The sequence below is a fragment of the Emys orbicularis genome, chromosome 19, assembly GCF_028017835.1.
Source record: "Emys orbicularis isolate rEmyOrb1 chromosome 19, rEmyOrb1.hap1, whole genome shotgun sequence".
Lineage (NCBI taxonomy): Eukaryota > Metazoa > Chordata > Testudines > Emydidae > Emys > Emys orbicularis.
Window position 1 is genome coordinate 24167577 of NC_088701.1, and position 20825 is coordinate 24188401.

At 58.5% G+C, this 20825-nt stretch overlaps 1 protein-coding gene across 1 annotated transcript; it reads right to left on the reverse strand.

Annotated features, from left to right (window-relative positions):
• Positions 1-10098: 10098 nt before the first annotated feature.
• Positions 10099-13761, reverse strand: ANKRD33 (ankyrin repeat domain 33). The gene is made up of 4 exons (XM_065419254.1): positions 13660-13761; positions 13022-13151; positions 12109-12249; positions 10099-10877 (listed from the first exon to the last, which is right to left on the reverse strand). The coding sequence occupies exons 2-4, from the start codon at positions 13140-13142 to the stop codon at positions 10099-10101; spliced, it is 1041 nt and encodes a 346-aa protein (XP_065275326.1). The 5' UTR covers positions 13143-13151; positions 13660-13761.
• Between the last annotated feature and the right edge of the window lie 7064 nt (positions 13762-20825).

Genomic DNA, 20825 nt, shown 5'->3' on the forward strand with positions numbered 1-20825 from the left:
TTTTGTGTTATCTGCAAATTCTGCTTCCTCCCTGCTCCTCTTCTTTTCCAGATCATGAATTAATATCAGCCCTAGCACAGCTCCTGCTGTTAACTTTCGGTGGTGATGAAATTGACCATTTCTTCATAATCCGTTTTCCATCTCTTACCTAGTTGCTGACCCAAGATAGCCCTTTGCCTCTGATCTCTGGACTCCTTAGCGCCTTCAGCAACCTCTTATGAGGAACTTTGTAAAAGGCCTTTTTGAAAGTCTAAATGAATTGTGTCAACTTGTTCTCCTTTATCTGCTCTTTTATAGAAAATGGTAGAGAATTTGAATAGATTGGTGAACGCGGTTTTCCTTTTCAGAAGCTGTGCTACTTTGACCTTATCATATCATTCATTTCTAAGTGCTTTGTAATTCCATCATTTCAACTAATTTACCAGTCTCTAGTCTGCAATTTACTACATTTCCCCAACGCCTTTTAGAAATAGCTGCAAAACATTTGCTACTCTCCAATCCTCCAGCACTAGATCCATTGCATATCATATAATTATAGTTTACATATTGTTTCATCTTCTAAAAGGGGACACAAGGCCAGATTCTGACTTCAATTACCCTTGTGCAAATCCAGAGTCATCCCACTAACTGCAATTGAGGTAAACCCAGATTCTAATCTCAGTTGCACAAGCAAACACCAGGAGCAAATTCTGCCGGCTTCCGAGCGGTTACTCCAGATTTACATTCAAGCAATGGAGTGGTTCTCAGCGGCACGTAGTGCAGTAGTGCACAGAGGGGGATCAGAGTCTTAGAGGGGAGGGACATCCCTTGCTGTGAAAGGGGGACCCAAAGAACAGTTTGCTCCAATGTGTCACAGAGGGGGCAAATCAGGAACAGACCAGAGGGGGTGAGGAGTTACAAATATGGGGGAGCTCCAGTGAGATCAGCACTAGGCCATTAGCTGAGGAGCAGGCCCATGACGAGATCGTTGGTAGCTCACTTTCTGCTTTGGGCAGCAGCCTAAGAAACATCCCGACACCCAGAGGGAGCAGTTCATTCCAACTCACCTACGGCTCTTTCCCTCTCATTGACAGCACCGGCCCAGAGGAGAGGCTGCTTGTGGGCGGGCGGGTTCTGCCGAGCCTCTGGAGGCGGAACGGAACCTGCCCGACCCAGGTCTGGGCGTCCTGTATCCGGCTCTCTGTCTGCTGCTAGCAGGGCTGTGGTGACCCTTTCCCAGGGCCAGAGGCGATTCTCCTTGGGTTGCAGAGTCTGGATCCCAGCCTTCGACGGACACTTTTCCAGCTCACCCCAGGCAGCTCCCCACTGCACTGCAAGCTCCAGCCTGAAGCAGATTCATGGGTCAGCCTCCGTCCTCCCCACCCCACGCCTGTCCCAGCTGGGGAGAGGGGTGTGTGTGTCTAGTTCCCTCCCCAGTCCTGTGGGCTTGTTCCTCTCTCCCTGTTCCCCAAACGCAGCAGTTTGGCAAGATCTCCGAGCTCTGGATGTGGGAGAAGTCAAAAAATGTTTCTTATTACTGCCTCTTCCTGCCTGGCTTTTCTCCACCACTCCCAGCTAATAAAGCATTTCCTATTGCTGAGCATACAGCCACAGCCTAGCTCCCTTCCTCCTGCACACACCGGGCCCCTGCTCCATCCCGATTGTTCTCCCTCCCGCCCAGTCCCTGTCCGAACACTCCCCCACGCCAGGGTGTGCGGGTGGGCGGCGTTCCCGGCTCTTCCTCAGGCTTCCACCAAACCCCTGTCTGGACAAAGGGAAATGCACCAAGTCTCCGCACAGAGCAGCCAGGGGCCTACGGGTTTGGCAGCCATCAAACTGCCTCAGTTTACTGGGCTGGAGTAGGAGCAGGCGAGAGACATTCTGGGAGCGATGCTGGGAGCTCTGGTGGGGCCAGTGTAGGGGCGACCAGCGTGTGGGGCTGGGAAGCAATTGAGGAACTGGTTAGTACCGACTAATTGGGAAGGAGCCTCACTCCTTTCAGTCTGTGCTGACCCCAGGGCGGCCCTGGGCTGCAGGGAGTGATGCAAGTGACTCAGAAGGGGGCGCTCTGCCCTTACCATCAGTGCTGACCCCAATGATCCCTAGGGGGCGCTGTGCTACACAAAGGTGCTCGGGTGCTCTCCCAGTGCCCCAGGGCAGGGCTAGGGGGCGCTGTGCTGCAGGGAGCCGCGCTGGCGCTCTGCCCTTTAAGAGAATGCTGCCCCCAGCATGTCAGCTGGATGCCAACAGACACGGTTACTGCTGGGGGCCGTCTTGCACATGCGATGCCATGGCCTGGTCCCAAAGGCCCCAGAGCCCTTTCTTGCAAGCGTCGGGTGTTAACCCTGCTGTTCAGATTCCCACGGGGGGAAGAGAGCGGGTTACTTCCGGCCTAACCGCAAATGTCTCTGGAGCTTCCCTACAGCGACGGACTTGTGAGGCTGGCTGGCATGGCTGGCAGGGCTCTGTGGGGACCGGAAACAGCACTTCCCCTTTCGCCTTTTTTAATTCATTCTTCTGGGTCATTCTCAGAGTGAGCTGATTCTCCCTCTTCCTCTCTCCTGTCCAGCCTCAGGCCTCCCACCAGCTGCTTCTTCCTGGCCTCTTAACTCCTCCATTTGGGTAAGGAGAAGGCCTCCCACCAGCTGCACCTGGACTGGCATCACATGCTGCTTTGTAACAAAGTCACCAGGTCCCACATGGCTTTCTCACGCCCGGGTGAACCTGGAGCAGCTCTGCTTAACTCCGTGGAGCGAGCTGCGGTAGCGAGAGGACAATCAGGCCCCAATGTAGACACAAAACTGAGATTCAGCGAAGAGACGTGACCTCCACAGCAGCGTCCTGGGCTCACACCATTAAATCGGAGTTAAAGATGCTTACCTGCAAGCTACATGCCAGGAGGTCCTGGCTCCTAGTTCTCTCCTACAGCCACTCCCAGAGCTGGGAATAGAACCCAGGCATCCTGCCTCCCAGTACCCACTAGACCTTAATTGTTCCCAGAACTAGGAACAGAACCCAGGTGTCCTGCACTTAGACCCACATAACTAAAACTTTGATTATCAGAGGGGTAGCCGTGTTAGTCTGAATCTGTAAAAAGCAACAGAGGGTCCTGTGGCACCTTTAAGACTAACAGAAGTATTGGGAGCATAAGCTTTCGTGGGTAAGAACCTCACTTCTTGCATCTGAAGAAGTGAGGTTCTTACCCACGAAAGCTTATGCTCCCAATACTTCTGTTAGTCTTAAAGGTGCCACAGGACCCTCTGTTACTTAAAACTTTGATGCATCAATTGTTTGGCCCCCATCCCCTCATTTTTACAGATTGCTGAAGCTATTCCGGGAGATTTCCCCCCCCCCAACATGACGTAATGTTATTAATTATATTGTACCTATTAAAATCTCCCGGATTGCTTTCAATAGTCGATTCCCGTAGACTCCCGGCCAAGCCTACCTGTGACCTAAACAGCAGGTATAAAAAACCGGAATGAAACACAAACGGCCCAAATTTTAAACCTTGTCTGTGAAAGTTTCTTGCCTGTTTTAACCAGGGGGAGCTTTCAGTCCCATTGCAGGTGGGGGGGGTGGGGATTTTTTGGAGCTGGACTCCCTGGAACGGGAAATAAACCGTTTCAGTCTGATTCGGAGGGGGCAGCTGCTGTGCTGAGGGGGAAAGGAAGGCTGGGCCTGCAGGGCGCCTGCCCCGTTTCCCTAATCACATTAACTAGCTTTGTTCCTGCTCGGAAATCCCAGCGGCCTGGTGGGGATTCGGCGCCCCCAGGGATCGCTCCATGTTCTGTCACACCTCTGCTCAACTTGGAGCGCTCAGGCAGCCCCAGGGAGGTCCCCGGGACGGCTCGCTGGCTAACGGGAAGCACATGCGTCAGCGTCTGCAGAACTGAGGGCCTCTGGCTAGAAGGCCCAAAGGGAATGGGGTGGGAAGGTTCAGACAGCGAGAAAGGACAGCACAGTCTGGGCGTCTTTAGGAAGAAATTCTTAACTCCACTTCTAAACAGACAGACGCTGGAGCTGACCCCTCTCCTCCACGCAGCCCCCCAGGAGAGAGGAGGTTGGCTCTTATATTAGCTCCACCTGTTTATTTTTTAAATGTCCGAGCTGGGGGGAGGGGGGTGTCGTTAACTCATTGCTTGCTGGAGGAATATTAAAAGGAGGCATCGGACCCACAGCCACAGACAGTCCAGCGCTGTACTGCAATGGGACGGAGGCATGCGTGGAGCCAGCCACCTGGGAGCTCCCCAGTTGTCATCATGCTGCTGACGTGGCCACACAGACACAGCTGTAGTGAGACTAGAGCTCGGACCATCCTGCACAGAAAGCACATGCTCCTGCCACAGAGCCCATGACACACAGTCGGTGTAGCATTGCACAGATACCGGGTTTTATGCTTCCTTTGAAGTGGCTGTCCGAGACAAACGGGTGCCAGATGGGACACACTTCTGAGGTGCTCTTGCTGGGTTTAAGTGGGTGAGGTTTGTGAAACAGATGTTTGGAACATGGGAACAGAGACAGCAGGTTCCTGGCATTGCAAAGAGAAAGGCTGCAGCGACAAAAGACTGTGGGACAATACGCCATGCCTCTGAAGATGTCAAAGCACTTCACAGATACCCGTTAGCTAATCCTCACAATCCCCATGCTGTAGGTAATCATCTCCACAGTACAAGATGGGGAAACCGAGGCACCAGGGGGGTTGCTTGTTTCACTGGTCGCCGACATCAGCAGAGATTGGGCGCAGGACTTCTGGGTTCTGTCGACATCTCCTGCTTGAACCGTTCTAGTTCTAACACACACATTGAAAACACACCTAAGACACACTCTCCTCCCAGAGCAGGCACTCAACCCATGGCTGCAACCCCAAGATTGTATTGATTCTCGGAGCCATGAACACAACCCAAGAGGCCTGAGGGCGAGGCCACGTCTCTAACTGCTACAGCACACGTCCTCTAGGAAACCAACCCTGCACCACAACCCTTCATCTGGGCAGCCGAGGCCCGGCAACTCCAGATCTGCCAACGGAGAAGCCCACAAACTAAAGCAAAAATACGACGACCATTCCTATGAAAGCATTGTGAGCGTGCAATGGCAGGTTGGAAACTGCAGCAGGACAGGGCCTTGGTGCAAGATTTCTGCTACCCTCTGCCTCCAAAACCAGCCTCTCTTTTGGAGACTCTCCCTCTGCTGGTAGAAGCCTGGGGACTGTGACACACATTGGAGCAGTGGAAAGCAGAGATGCACACACACACTAGTCAGTTCACGGTTACAATCCCCCCCAAAGCCCGATCAATTCCCCTTCTGGCTCTTACAAAGGCAGCAAAGCGTGCCCCAGACGCTCCTGTTCTCGCCGGTGCCTTGCGCTCCCTTCCCCCGCCCGCCGTGAGAACAAGGCTAGCTGCACGTGCAGAGCAGTTATTCGCCTGCTCCATGTGCCGTCCGCCCCCAGCCCATATGTGTGCGGAACCAGCGAGCTGGCAAAGGAAGGAAACAACACAGGGAGGAACCTGAGAATTAGCCAAGGGAGGAAGGGGAGCAGTGCGAGCCGCTCTCCCCATGTCCATAGGCCCGTCCCTCAAAATGCTGCACCAAAGGTCAGTTAGAGCCTCATGACACCCCTGTCCCATCACTGACAGGCAGCCACCTCTGGGGAGGACCACAGCAGCTGTGTAGCATCCACACAGCTGCAATACACAAAACCAGCAACCAAACCCCCAAGGGGCTATTTTAGTGAGGCAGGCAGGGGACCCTAGGGATTTTAGGGTATAAACACCTCAGGGCAGAGACAGCCTGAACAGCACCCAAATCGAAGGTTTTTATACATCCAGGCCCACAGGGCTCTGAGCACCTGGCCTTTTACCCCTCCCCCAACAATGGCTGGGAGCTGGTGTGTTGTGGGTGGGACGACCTTGTTAGACGCACCGGGTGTAAATGGGAGGGCAGCAACATGCTTTAATTGATGGCAAGGCTCCGCACGGCGGGCTGAGTTCGTGGCCTTGCTGCACCCACTGCCTGGCTGTCTCTGGGCCAGACAGAAGACCGCCGGCCCTGCCCTGAGATAACATTCTAGCGCACGATCCCAACCCAGTAACCGCTGCAGGGCGCTGGGCATGGAGCTGAGGTTTAGCCAGGGCCCCCGGCTCTCCTGCTCTCACATCGCGAGGGCTGAGACCAAAGGGTCCCGTGAGCCCCTCAATGGTTCTTTGGCTCTTTTGTTTACAATGCAGTAACCCGGCTTTATTAGGGGTCTCTAGACCACGGACAAGCTTTTACTGCGTCATTGCTTCTGTCTCTCAGTTCTAACATGCTCATCTCCAGCGTCCCAGAGCACGGAGAGTGGCTCCCGCTGCGGGATCAGCAGGTGCGCGCGGACACGGGCGAGTTGTGAAGATGCCGTATTTTACCTGCAGCTCGGGGGATGAGATGTGACTAGACAGCTCCAACTGGATGCATTTCGGCAGGTTGTGTAACGCGACCGGGGCCTGCAGGACTCAATTGCAACATAAATGGCTGCGGGAGGAGACAATGTGTTTAGTGATTCCAGCAGGGAACTGGCAGCCAGGACTCCTGGGTTCAGTTCCCAGCTCTGGGAGGGGAGTGGGGTCAGAGCAGAGGGCTGGGAGCCAGGACTCCTGGGTTCAGTTCCCAGCTCTGGGAGGGGAGTGGGGTCAGAGCAGAGGGCTGGGAGCCAGGACTCCTGGGTTCCGTTCCCAGCTCTGGGAGGGGAGTGGGGTCAGAGCAGGGGGCTGGGGGCCAGGACTCCTGGGTTCCGTTCCCAGCTCTGGGAGGGGAGTGGGGGCTAGTGGTTAGAGCAGCGGGAGTCAGGAGTCCTGGGATCTGACTTTGGTTGAGCTGCCTACACTTCACCTATGTTCCTGTGTCTCCTGATCTGCAAATAGGAGCAGAGCCACCTCTGGGAGGTGTCCGAGTGGGCCCAGAGCAGCTGGCCAGGCCAGGGCAGTGCAGGTGAGTCACCCCCAGTTCCTTCCAGCTTGTGTCTGTTTCAGACCCCGAGAGACCAGGCTTCCTAGAGGCCCTGCCAGGGTAGCTCCAGTCCCTGGGCTTTGTCCCATATGTGATCTGGCATCAGGCCACAGCTCAGTGGGGTTAAGCCAGCTACATCCAGACTGCAGAGGGGTGGGGATTTATCCCATCGCCCACACCAGACATCTGACTTGCTTGGGCAAAGCCAGTTCTAGGACTGGCAGGCATCCTGGGACAGCACTGCCCACCTCCAGCTGGGGCGGGGGGCTCTGAGTGCTGCTCCAGAAGGGGGAGTATTGATTTGCCCACCCCTCTCCTGTTCTTGGGGCTGCCCAATCCTCACGGCCCAGGCTGTGGCTGTTGGTTCATTTTAACTGAACTCCGTTTGGGGGAGAGTACAAGAGGGGGGCGATCCTGGGTAACTACACAGCATCTGATCTGAGCTGGGACCCCATAGCAGGAACCTCCGTCCCCTCTCCACTCCTGGCCCGGCCTGGGTGGCAGGAGGTGTGTTCCCATCCCACCTTGATGCCAGGCGCTGTGTGTAGGGGACAATGCGCCAAGCGCAGCACGTCCCCGCTCCTTTAACCTGGCCATGCCACGAGGCTGGAGCCAGCGCGAGTGCCCCCCAGATGCTGTTCCTGCCACAGCTTGTTGGCACTGGGCGTGGGGAGCAGGGACCCGTGTGGGTCTGCTGCAGCTGGATGCTCAGAGGAGCTGCTGTTGCACTCCCACTAAGCACCATCTTGCCGACCCTCCCCTGCTGCTGCGTGAGGAATGCACTGACAGGGTTAGCGTGGCAGGTTGAAGCTACGCTGGGTCGGGCTGTATCACCACTGGGAACGGTGCCTCCGAGGAGCACCCCATGGCGGGTGATTCAGTAGAGCCGCGGTTCTCAACAAGGCCATGGGAAGGTTTCAGAGAGTCTGCCGAAATAAACCGGCGAGCAGCGCCGGTGTTAGACTCGCTGGGGCCCTGGGAAGATCCCCCGGCACCTCGTGGGGGCTATGGACTGTCCTGGCTGCAGTCCAGTTGCCGTCATTACAGTCTGTGTCCCTATATGCCCTCTGCAGTTTGAACCGGGTGTGATGTCATCCTGCCTGGAGCTGTTGCGCTGTGCTGCTCCCCAGAGGTGGCTGCATTTCCACAGTACGGCGAAGTGACTCTGGGAACTAGGCTCAATAGGTGTCCTTTACGTTAGCTGACACGAGGCTCTGCCTGTCAGGTGCACCAGGATCGGGTGAGATGAACGGGAGCCATCTCTTGCCCGAGCTGCTGGGAGCTGTGCTGATCTGTCTGCAGAGTGAGCGCCAACTTGGTGGCTTTTTCACACCCCTTGCATTTATGGGATGTTTAATCCAGCAAAGCAGCAAATGGGAATCGCAGCAGCCCCCAGACTCCTGGGTTCTGTTTTCAGATGTAGGACGGCAGTGTGGTCTAGGGGTTAGAACAAGGTGACTGGCAGAACCCCCAGGTTCTGTTCCCAGCTCTGGGACGGGAGTGGGGTCAAGCAGTTAGAGCAGGGGGGCTGGGACTCCTGGGTTCTGTTCCCAGCTCTGGGAGGGGAGTGGGGTCAAGCAGTTAGAGCAGGGGGGCTGGGACTCCTGGGTTCTGTTCCCAGCTCTGTGAGGGGAGTGGGGTCCCATGATTACAGAAGGGGACCTGGCGCTCCTGGGTTGTATCAGCTCTGCCACTGATGGTATGACCTTGGGCAGGACACTTGGCTTCTCTGCGGCTCCATGAGTAACAGGGGAGTTAGGAAGTTTAATACCCACCAGGCACGTGGATCCCCCTGGACGGAAGACGGTAGTGAAAAGAGCACAAGACATCATCATCCCTAGGGGTTGGTATATTCATAAACGCTGATTTCCTGGCCACCGCTTTCAGTTTAATTTAAACAATCGTGTTCCGTGAAATCACAGCCAGATGAGGACGTAAACAATAGGAGGGAGGGGTCAGAAATTCACCCCCTTCTGGAATGTTCCTGATTGTTTCCTTCCTGTGTTACAAACCGGGAGCTCCCTGGCACTAGGACCCAAAGGGGCTGAGCGCCGGGGCTGGGAGAATGTCCCTGTACCGTGCGCTGCCAGCTCCACGGCTAGGTGGCGCCCTTGGCAGCCATGTCCCGGCACGTTTTGTGCGTTACACGAAGTAAAACGTCTCCGACGCCAACGTTATGGAAATGATGTAGAACCCCCATCCCCCGCTCACCCTTCCCACGGCCCCAGCCCCCGGGCAGCTGCCTCCTTGGGCCAAGCATCGGACTCCACAGGAGTTCAAGTCTTTGGCCTTTTTCCACCCCCATTTTGTCGCTCCCAGTTATTTCCGGCCCGGGGGCAGCAGGAGCGTTCCGTGTGAGCTGGAGCAGCTGTTCCTGCAGCACAGCGAGCGGTGACTAAAGGCCGGGAAGTTCATAACATAAAGTGCTAGTTCTGGGCATCAGCCCTGGGTACTGGGTGGAGGTAACAGGGAATGGGGCGACTGGGAAGGGCCCCAAGGGATTCTGGGTAACAGGCTGGGGCGGTGGGGCTGGGCAGGGCCCAGGGGGTGGGTAACAGACCGGGCCCTAAGGCTGGGCAGGGCCCTGCGGGGCACTGGGGCTGGGGGTTCTCGGTGGGGTTTAGTTGATTGGGGCTGGGTAGGTCACTGGGGGGTTCTGGGTAACAGACTGGGGCGGTGGGGCTGGGCAGGGCCCGGGGGGTGGGTAACAGACCGGGCCCTAAGGCTGGGCAGGGCCCTGCGGGGCACTGGGGCTGGGGGTTTTCGGTGGGGTTTAGTTGATTGGGGCTGGGTAGGTCACTGGGGGGTTCTGGGTAACAGACTGGGGCGGTGGGGCTGGGCAGGGCCCGGGGGGTGGGTAACAGACTGGGCCCTGAGGCTGGGCAGGGCCCTGCGGGGCACTGGGGCTGGGGGTTCTCGGTGGGGTTTAGTTGATCGTTCACATGCAGTTTGAAGCTCCCTATGTCTCTCTCACTGCTGAGCCCACCGGCCGTTCTCCAATCTGCCCCTTGGTGAAATGCCCTTTCAGAGCAGGGCAGCCCCCCAAACAGCAGACAGGGCGAGCGTGTCCTTGAGGCGTCCCTGGGGCCTGACCCCCATGGCCAGCTGCCATCCTAGGAGCACCCCCCTCCCCTATGACTTCTTCCCTTTGCTCGTCTTCGTTTTTGTCGTCGTCTCCTTCTGCTTCTCCTCCGCCTCAGCCGCTTTCTTCTTCTCCTCCTTCAGCTCCTTGTACTTCCACTTGGGCAGCTCCAGCGTGTTCTTGTTTTTCCGCGACCGCGGCGGCTTCTCCTGGCAGGCCGGGGGGAAGGTGGCCTTGACCAGTTTGATTTTGGGGATGTGGCCCCCGGGGAAGACGCTGTTCCTGCGCAGTAGCCGCAGGGGGAGGAAGCTCAGCATGCCGGAGGGGCTCCGGTACGGGACCAGGACGTGGGTCTCTGACACAGCCTGGCCGTTGCAGGAGGATGAGTCGGGCTCGGACTTGGCATCAGGATCCGGCGTGTACTCCTTGAGGATTTCCGGCACTGACAGCCTCTGCTTGCCCACCTCGGGGGGGCTCCCGGGGCAAATGGTTTGGCAGGCCGTAGCCACAAAGGGGCTGGCCAGGCATGTGGTCATCCGGACCATGTGGTCCATCACCCCGTCCGCCTCGGGGTCATGCGGGAGGTTGATGCTGAAGGTGGAGCAGATCTTCTCCAACAGTCTCTTGCACCTGGATTTAGTGGCCAGTGCCTTGGCCACCAACTCGGGCAGTGCCGGCCACTCGGGCTGGTACTGGTCACTGAACTGCTCGGCTCGGGGCCGCTGCAGGATGCTCCGGATCTGCACAATGGTCTCGAAGCGCCCAGTCAGACCTGCCCACTCCCGGGCTGTCTTCCTCCGGACAGGATCCACCGCTGTCAGGTCAGCTCCTGAGACCACAGGGGGTAAAGAAAGGGCCCGTTATAAAAACGAACCCCTTGGTTGCGTAGCTGCAAGTGGCTTGGGTCAGGGCACGAGAGCAGGCCTGTTCCAAACGGCCTCATCACAGACTTTGTGGATGGGAAAATGGTTTTAGAACAAAATTGAAGGAGGCAGTGTGATCTAGCGGATAGTGCCCTGAACAGGCTGGGCTCCGCTCCTAGCTTGGCCGCTAGCCTGCTGAGCAACGACGGGCAAGTCGCGGCACCACTCTGCCTCAGTTTCCCCATCTGTAAAATTAGGGTTAATGAGATGGGCCAGCTTTGTAAAGTGCTTTGAGATCTGCTGATGGAGCATTGAATGAGCACTGGATGGCAGCAGAGAACAAGGAGCAAGGCACTGCTGGGCACCAGGGCTCGGATCTAACCTGTCACTTGTGTTCCCTGCGTTGCAAGAGCCCCCGGGAAGAGGTCGTGGGCCCGTCTACGCTGCAGTTGAAGGTGTGATTGCAGCGAGTGTAGACGTACCCACGTTAGCGGTAAGCTAGCTAGCGCAGGTCCCAATGGGTCTGAAGTTGGGGCAGCACACTCTGCAAGCAGAATCAAGGTCCAAGCTTCCGTGCTATTGGTACCAAGCTACCTACGCTAAACCTTGCTCACTCGTGTACCTCTCCAAAAGCAGCGTGGCTGTCCTCGCCCGGGCGCTGAGCCCCACCCCACGCCATGGGTTTCAGAGCCCGGGCTCCAGCCTTAACCCGAACAGCTACACTGTTGATTTAGCCCCGTAGCTTGAGCCCAAGTCAGTACATCCAGGCTCTGACACTCACGGCCGCAGGGGGGTTTTGATGTACACGTAACCTAAATAGCTAGTTGAGGTCAACCCTGTGCACCTCCCCTGGGAATAACCTTGACTGGCTACGTTGAGGTAAATCAGCGTCTTGTCTCACTCAGATTTCACATGGCGAGAGCGATCCATGTGAACACACCTTCTGGCTGCAAAGATGTAGCCTAGGAAACAAGTGTATTTGACCCAGGTGGAAATCCTAGGGCAGCCGAGGCAGTTGTCAGTTTTAACGTGAGTGAGCCGGCCAAGGTAACCCCTACGTGGGGGGCTGAGCTAACGCATGTTCAAGTTGCAATGGCCTCATCTTTACTGGGATTTTCAAATGAGTCAAAAAACTCTTTTCCCCTAAGCTCGGCCCTTGCGCAGCAATTCCCTGAGACACCCGAGAAAGCCACGCACCTGCCAGGAGCAGTGCGGTGACGCACTCCTTCCGCCCCTGCACTGCCGCCTTCATGAGCGCCGTCAGGCCCCGCACGTCCCGCTTCTCGATCTCCACCATGGGGTAGTAGTTCAGGAGATAGTTAACTACCGTGACGTGTCCTTGACAGGCAGGGAGAGAGAAGCTGCATTAGAATTGCAGAACATAACAAGAAATGAGCATTTAGCGCCCACTCGCTGAAGGCTGCGTGCATTAGCGGTGTGACTGGGGCGGTGTCCATGCAGGCCCCAGTGCGGTGCTTACAGGGGAGTGAACCAGAGTGATCATGCACGTGTTTGACTTTTTAAAATCCTAGGAAATGAAATGCATCAGCCCCTCTGCAGGCAAACCAGGAAAGAATCCAAGCGTGCAGCTTCCTACACTGCTGGGTGAAACCTGGATCACGTTTTCCTCCCATTTACCTTAGTAAGATCCTGCTTCTCTCCCCCCCGTACTGGGGTGTAGATTGGGAGTAGCCAAGCTGAAGTTAGAATTATTCTGGCTTTGGGAGAGGCGAATCAGGCCCTAAATGTGCAACGTAACAGGCCAGATCCTCAGTCGGTGTCAATCACTGTAGCTTTACTTCTGTGGAGCTCTGGTCGTTGACAGCAGCTCAGGATCTGGTCCAACATACAGCACCGCTCAGGCAGGGGCTGCTCTGAGCCCAAGGGGACATTGTTGTAGGAACCTTAACTTTGGAATTAAATGACTTATTGGTTTAAAAACTGCTATTATAAAGAGGCCTGCCTTTGTAATAACCTGTGGAACTCACTGCTGCAGGATAACTGGACATCGCCTGTTTGACTGCCCTCTAATTTCAGTGAGCGTTCCATGCCCTTGTACTCTGGGGAGCTCCTGTGTGCAGCTCCAGCACCGGCACACCGCAGCTCCTACCTGCTTGAGCAGCGATCATGAGGGCCGTGTTCCCGTCGTTATCCTGGTGATTGATGTCTACGTAGGGGCATTTGCTCAGCAGGGTCACGATGTCCATGAAGCCCTTGAAGCAGGCCACCATGAGCCCATTCTGGGGAGGAGCATTCAGAACCAGTGTGTCAGTGAACGCCAGCATCTTCCCCTCCGTACCCCCGCCCTGCCCACCCCCGCATGGCACTTGCCCCTCTTGCAGGGCCTCACCTACCCTCTCCCGTGCTGCCAAAGTGCATGCTGGGAAAATGGTTTGTAGCACGAGAGAAGTTACAGGGCTGGGCTCTGGTGCTGAGAACCAACAGGATCCGAGGTAAAGGGGCAGACCAAGAGTCCATCCAGTCTGCCTCCGGGCTGTGCCGGACTGGTGTGTCTAGTCCCCGTCTCCCGCCTCCAGTGCTGGGAACCCTTTCTGCCCCTCCCACGATGCACCTGGCCAGGACATGGGGTTGGCTCCAGCCTTGGCAGGGAGACGGTGCGGAGTGTGGGCTAGGAGTCAGGGGAGCCGCAGGGTCGGTCTGTGTCCAGCCGCCTCACTAGGAATCCTCTTGCTAGTCATCCCAGTCTCCCCCCGAGGGGCTCCGTGCCCACGGCGTGGGAATGCTTACCCTCCCGTTGATATCCAGCTCCGTGACCTCCTCCCGGCTCACCCCACGCGCCAGTAACTCCTGCAGCAGCTTGGCGTTGTTCCTGGCACAGCACTGGTAGAAGGTGAGCACCTGCCCACCATCCGCGTCCGGGGCGGGCTCGTAGCAGGGGTAGACAGAGTCGTCGGAGAGGATGCTGCTGGTGTCAGAGAGCTCTGCCTCCTCCGTCTCCTCCTCCTCCTCGTAGTGCAGCTCCGGGTCGGAGGCATCCAGGCTGGTCTTCCAGGTCTGCAGCACGCTCTCCTCCACTGCTGTCATCTGTCACGCAGCCCATTCAGAGGGAGGAGAGCCTGGCACGGCACCACCTGCCCACCCTGCTCCAGGAGCCTCTGGGCGCCCCTCACCCCTGGGTGATGACTCTGCAATGCAAGCCTAGGTCAGTGAGGCTGGGCCAGGCCCAGACCCCCCACCCCTGCCCAGGGACCGGTCGCTCTGTGGTGAGGCTGGGGGAGCCCTGGCTTCTCTGGGCCGCTCGCAGGGGCAGCAAGACTGACAGGTGCTCGAGGCTGATCTTGGCACATGGCTCCATTCGCCCTCGAGACCAAACTGGGATTAGACCCCCCACCCCCGAGCAGCTCACCGAGGCTGGGACCCAGGCGCAGAGCTGGCCGTAAAACCATCACCAGGGAGCCGCGGCGGGCTGGGGGCAGCTCGGGAGCTTTGGGGATGCAGAACCACGTGCCATGGGGGGACCCAGCCGGGCAGGGGGGGAACCTGTGGGCCCCTCCCCAACTGCCCCTTCCATTGGCATCTCTTAACCCAGATTCCTCTCCTGCTAGGGGTGGGCGAGGAGGGAGTGTCGCTGTGCCCAGGTCCCAGCAGGCTGGGCCACTACCCGGCTGGCTAGCGGCGCTGCCCCCAGCCCAGGGGCTAACTCTCTGCGCCCCAAAGTCCTGCGTCTGTCCCGTACGCTGCTAGTGGCACAGAGACCCTTTGCTGCCCCACGTGTCCAGCTCTGAAAGCACCTGCTTGTCAGTTTGAATTTAACAGAGGAGGGAGAACGGGGGGGGGGGGCTCACGCTCCTCCCCGTTCTCCCTGCCCCCCGTCCTATCCCCACGCAGGAGAACATGGCAGCTGCAAACCCCATTCCCAGGCAGAGCTGGGGCCAAGTCCAGCACTGAAGGGGTAAATTAAATACCAGGGCCAGGTCCCCTCCCTGCTGGGGAAGGGGAGCAGACACCAGACCACCAGGTCCGAAGCCCCCAGGCCCCGCCCGGGAAGTTGGCAGAGTGTGCGACGGCCCTACACCCAGCTTGCTGCATTTCTCTGTGTGTCTGTAACGGGATCACTCGTGAACGCTGCAGCCGAGCTGCCCCGGCGTTTCCGGGACTGTTCTGGGCACCCATGCCCAGAGCTCTAGTGAGGTGCGGGGAATGGGGGACAAAGGGAGCCCTGGACCCCTCGCTAGCACAGCCCTGACATGTACCAGCCTGGAGGGAAGAGGGGAAGCCGACTCTGAGCCGCCCCTTGGCCCGTGCAGTCCAGCGTTCTCTGCCTGGGGGCAGCCCTGGTTCTCTGCTGCCCTCCCTCGCACCCCAGCCCTATGTGTGCCCAAGCTTCCTGCCTACCTGACCATTAGTGTCTCCTGCCCCTTCCCTGATGCACCTGTCGCCGGTCCCTGCAGGCTGGGGGATGCTGCTGCTCGGCTCTGGTCCAGCGAAGCTTCGGAAATCCCTGGAAATACTGAGCCAGCGTTCGCCTCTCGGCCCTGGCACGGAGAAATCTCTTCTCTCCCTCCCAGGGCTTATCCGGGGACACTCAGCTCTTCCACCTCCGTCCCTGGCCCTCTGGGTTTCAGCGCTGCTCCAGCTGGGCAGAGACGCTCCCTGAGACACTCAGGCATAGGGAACGTTTTCCCTTCTTCCCCCTCCCCAAGGGAAAGCGGGTTCTGCCCTGGGCTCCCGAGCGGTGACAGCTGGCACGTTGCTGGGGGCTTAGCCGGCCAAGGCATCTTAATTTAAACTGTTACTTAAAACGGCTCTGGCCGCCCTGAGCAGGATCAGGCAGGTGTGTGTGGGATTTGGTGTCCTTAGCCGGAGAAGGGGGTGCTGGGAGCCACCACACTCTCCTTGGTGTGTTTTCACACTCGCCTCGCTGGGAGAGCAGGACACTGCGACCCAGCTCAGAGCTCCGGGGGCCAAAGGAGACAGTGCCTGGGGCGTGCAACTTGGAGCCTTCTTTGCACGTGCCGTGCAAACCGCTGAGCAGATGCACAATGGGTCGCTTGCACAGGGAAGTATCAGATCTGCACAATTGCACCTGCAAATGAAACACCCGGGTGCAGTCACGTTTCCTGCCTGGGCCACTGAACCCAGCTCACCTGGTTTGGGCCAGACTGACCAAGGACTCTCAAGAGCAGCGCCGCTGGCCAGGCCCCGTCTCCCGAAGGAAGCCAGCGGCTCCTCCTTCCTCTTGCTTTTGAAAAGTTTTTGTTTCCCAAATGAAGGGGCCAGGACAGCTCGTGGGGTCCCAGTAGAGGGTGGGTCCCCCAGCAGCTGTTAGTTCAACTCCAGCATGGGTCAGACTGGAAGCTGTGACCCTGGCATGGCTAAGTGGGCCTTGTGTGTGACACGAGTCAGGTGGGTCTCAGTCCAGACCCGAGCAGACAGGTGTCTCCGCAGTTAAGGCCACTGTCCCACTGGGAGCTACCGGGTCCCTTTGCTGGGGGCCTTGGGGGTGAAGCTAAAGGGGGAGCAGGCCCGGGACACGAGACTCAGGGGCAGGCTGAGCTGGGGGCAGGGCAGGGTGTGGGGAGCTTGTCCTGCTGCTGTCGCTGCTGCGGGGTGAAGGCTCCAGGGCCCCACTGACAGCCTGTGGGTCGCTTCCTCCCCTGACCCGCTCTGCTGGGTGTGTCTCCGTGGGGAAGGCACGGAGGTGAGTCTTGGGCTAGCAAAGGGAGCCGGAGTGTGAGCCCTGGGGCCTCCTATCCGCCCACAGCGCATCCCTGCCCCATGTGCATGGCTACCCCTTGCCACTGGGCCCCCGTCCTGGCTGGGAGAGGAGCGGGACCTACTGGCAAGAGTGGCCACCAGCCCCGCTCCAAGCCCTGGGGATTTGGGGGCCCCCAAATGGTGACTGGGGGCACGTCCACTCCCTAGTGCACTGGGCGGGCTGAGGAGACATGGGGCCGATGCTGCGGCTCTCACAAACGTCCCTGAGTGCCCAGGAGCAGCAGGAGGCCTCTGCAGCCATTACGTAAGACAGCAAGAATAGCGCCTGGCTGCTGCAGCCCTGAGCCGCCTGGTCCTGGCGCAGGAGCCTGGTCCCCGCGTAACGTAGGCCCCTGTCCTGCCTGCCACGTGCCGCCGTCAGGCCTCTGTCTAACCTTCCCCAGCCCTCTTATCACAAGACAAGGCCTGGAGCGGCTTTAGGGCTTACAGGGGTTATCGCAGAGAGCCGCGCGTTATAATCTGTCCTGGCTGCAGACAGGAGCCCCTGAGCAGCAGAGACCTTGGGATGCCTGGCCTGGCCTCGCCACAGCCCACAGGTGCATTTGCTTATTATAGCTCCAGCACTTGCCCTCTGCCCCGCCTTCTCCCGCGGCCATTGCTGGGCGCTCTGCGGGGCCCAGCGCCAGTGGGGAGGGAGGCCAGAGGTTGTGGTCTGTGCAGCACCTGACATGACACAGCTGTAGTCTGGACACTGCTGCAGAGTGAGGCAGGCTGGCGAGGCCCCGGGCAGGGACTCGGGAGATGTGGATTCGAGTCTCAGCACTGCCACGGACTCGCTGTGTGGCCTTCCTGGCTCCCGCGTCCGTACCCGGGGGATGATAACGGTTCCTGCCTCTGTCTCTTCTATTGGGATTGCAAATCCCGTGTGTTTGGCCTGGCGTCTCTGCAACGGGAATGGGAACCGAGGAGGGTGATAAAACGCCACAATGTCCCAAAGAGAAGCAAGCCCTTTGCTGTTCCAATTGTATTGTGTGCTGCCAACAGTGGCCACAAGGGGCTGCCACAGGACACGGCCAGAGAGCCGGTTTGCCAGCGGATTGATTATTAACGTGGAGCTGGTGGCTGGATAATACGCAGCCAGTGCGTGACTTGTTTGTCCTTCCCGCTTGTCATGAACGTCAAACCAGCTTGCAACGAGAGACTCTCGGCAGGCGGGGCTGGGCACTTCCCTACTCCATCACCTCCCTCTTTTACCGCAGATACAAACATGCTGGGCCTGAAATATTTGCTGCCTTGTTACAATCAAATGGCTCTTTGATTTCAAACGCTGCCCGCAGTCCCTGCTGTGGGGGTAGGGGCAGGGCTCCAGGGCACGTGCCTCCTGTCTGTGCTGGGCCGTGTGGAGAAGTCACTCACCCCCCCTTGGCCTTTTGTGTGTGGTTTGGGATTTGTATTGTGGGAACGGCCAGTCATGGCCCAGGGCCCCATCGTCCTAGGTGCTGTAAAAACAGAACAAAGGGACGGCCCCTGCCCCACAGAGCTTCCCATCTGCTCGATGAAGAGGGAAGTCAAGTCACGGGGGGAAGGGGGCCAAATTGCTCGTTGTCATTTGGTGGCCCGTGATGCGCTGACTCTGTGGGCCTCGGTCCAGGGCTCAGCACACAAGTCTGCATGTTGCAGTTTGGAGAGAAACCAGGGGCAGAGACTGAGCTCCCCTCCCCTCCCCAGCGGGGCGTGATGGCCGGACAGTGGGGGGACCTGGAGAGAGCCATGAATAACCCCCCTTCGGCCCCTGCTGGTGGGTGACGTTCAGCCCCTAGCAGGGCTCCACCTGTCACTCTGGAGTGGGGGGGGAGGGGCATAAGAGGCATGTGATGAGGAGAATTGCGGGGCCTTCGTTAGCCGGGCGGAGGCGGTGCACCCAGGCCTGCTCTACCAACTTGCGTATTTCAGATCAACTAAGAGCCAGTGGTGGCAGTGATAGAGCTCACAGCAGCCACTAGGTGGCGCCATCGGTTGTATTCTCCCAGCGCTCAGGGGCCCCAGTCCTGGCCCCTTCTGCCAGGAGCTGTACAAACACGGAACAGGCAGATGGTCCCTGCCCCAAGGAGCTGACACGGAGGCCAAACATCGGGGGGTTGCACCAGTGTCGCTCTCTGAGGGTAGCCAGGACACCCCGAGTGTGAAGAGGAGCAGCCTGGCGGAACCTGCGTTCTAATCTCCCAACTGAGCGTGACTGACAATGTGGCAGCTACCTGGCAACCGGGGCCTTGATTGGTCCAGAACTGCCCTACTGCCGAGGGAGTTGCCCCTTCTTCTGAAGCAGCTGCTGTTGGTGGGCTACAGAGGGACCCGGATGTAACCAGCCCTGGGGGTGTCTCTGGTTTATAGAGAGGGAAACTGAGGCACAGAGCAGGTGTATGTGACTTGAGTGGGATCAGCTACCGAATGCACAGCTGAGCTAGGAATAGAACCTGGGTGTCCTGGCTCCTCACTCGCTGCTCTGACCACTGAACTCTGCTGGCCAGAGGGAACCTGGCTGAATCCTGAGCGTTGTCGGCTCCCAGACGAACCCACGGGCACTAAATCACGCTTGATGCTCGGGAGCTGCTGAGAAGCGGGGCGGGGGCTGAGACGCGTTTGGAATAAAGCCCTGCTCTTTCACCTCCCGCCCAGCGTCCGACTGGAAGCCCCGAGCCTGGTGGTCTCGCCCAGGTCAGTCGGCCCTGGCTGCCCCCGTCATCTCCATCACAAAACCAGGGCGTAATAACTCAGCCCCGGGGGGCAGTTGGGAGGGTTGATTTAGAGCCCAGGAAGCGCTCCTCTAACCCTGGCCCTGATCATGCCAGGTCAGGGCTGGGTCAGCGGCCGAGCGCGGCCAGGGTCTGCCTTGCACCTAATGCGGCTACGGAATGTGGGCTCCCGGCTGCACAGCCACGTGGACAGGCAGCCCCCTGCCAATGCCAGGCGGCCCCAGCAAGTGACATGTGGCAGCAGTGGGTCACTCCCAGGCTGTCTAGGGACTGCAGGTCTCCCTCATTCCATGGGGCCTTGGGGCCCCTGCGCCCAAGGGTCCCCTGCTGGGGTCCCAGAGAGGTGGGTGGGCGGCAGTGATGCTGGTGGGTGGGGGCAGATCACGAGGGAGGCATGTACGTTTCCCTCCTCTCCCCAGGCTGCTTCCTGCAGGACCCTCCTGCCTGTGAATTGCGTGGGGGCCTCTGAGCCCAGCTTGGAACGGGGGTCCTGCCCGCGTCTGTGGCGAGCGCCTACAGCAGATGAGTGAGGGGTTCTGACCCCTCCCTGGCACTCGCTGAGCCTGGTGGAGACGTTTCCTGACTCCAGGGTGGGCTGAGCACTGGTCCGCTCATTGCAGGAGTGGGAGTCGGCCTGTTTCCCGGGGACCCTGGAAAGAGCAGCTGCTGGGGCAGGGGTTGCGTGGGGAGTTGCCTTTGCTTTCGCTCCCTTCCCTGGGGAGTGTGGCTGGCGCTCGGGAGCGCTGCCTTTGGGTCCTGGCTCTGCTGCAGGGTCCCTGGCCTGCATCTCGAAGCGTTTCAGCCACCCGGCGGTGGGAGGGACACCTGACAATGTCCCCTCTAGAGCTGGGAGACACTGAAATGTTTTGCAAATTAGTGTTTTCACCAAACTGTACCCCACAAACACCCAACCCCCCCCCCCCCCGAATGTTTAAAAATCGACACCTTGGATTTTTCGGTTCCGAACCACTTCTTGTTTCAACATTCCTTTTAATTTCATTTTAAAACAACCCAAAATGTTTTAAATGGAAACGTTTTGTTGGACTCAGAACAATCTCCCCCCATTCGCACAGCTCTGATCCTGCGCGGGAATGTTGGTGCACTGCTCATTCACGGCAGTGATGGTGCAGGAGGGGGCCCAGAACCGCCGCGGGCTGGACGGGGATGGCAGGAAGTGCTGGCTAGCAGCTGTTTCCCCCGGTATCCCCGTGTTTCTGGATCCAGGGGAAGCAGAGGATGGGGATGCTAACGAAGCGTTTCAGAGGGAATGGGGCCCTGATTGCAGCCCGTCAGCAGAGCTCTGTGGCTTAGGCCCATCTGAATCCAGACCCTCCCAGAGCCGCCTGTCCCGTCACTCAGCTATACAGACCTGGGTCTCCCCTGCCCCCACCCGAGCTGACGCTGCTCTCGTCCCAAGAGGGGCCTGTCTCCAGCTCAGAGGGCGGTTGCACCCCATACCCGCCCTGCACTGGCACCGACTCT

Excerpts from the sequence above, each read along its gene's own strand:
- ANKRD33 (XM_065419254.1), bottom strand. The coding sequence starts at position 13,142 with ATGGTGGCCTGCTTCAAGGGCTTCATGGACATCGTGACCCTGCTGAGC. Across the intron at positions 12,250-13,021 it reads CATGATCGCTGCTCAAGCAG|GACACGTCACGGTAGTTAAC; the intron begins GTAGGAGCTGCG and ends CTGCCTGTCAAG. Across the intron at positions 10,878-12,108 it reads CACCGCACTGCTCCTGGCAG|GAGCTGACCTGACAGCGGTG; the intron begins GTGCGTGGCTTT and ends CTGTGGTCTCAG.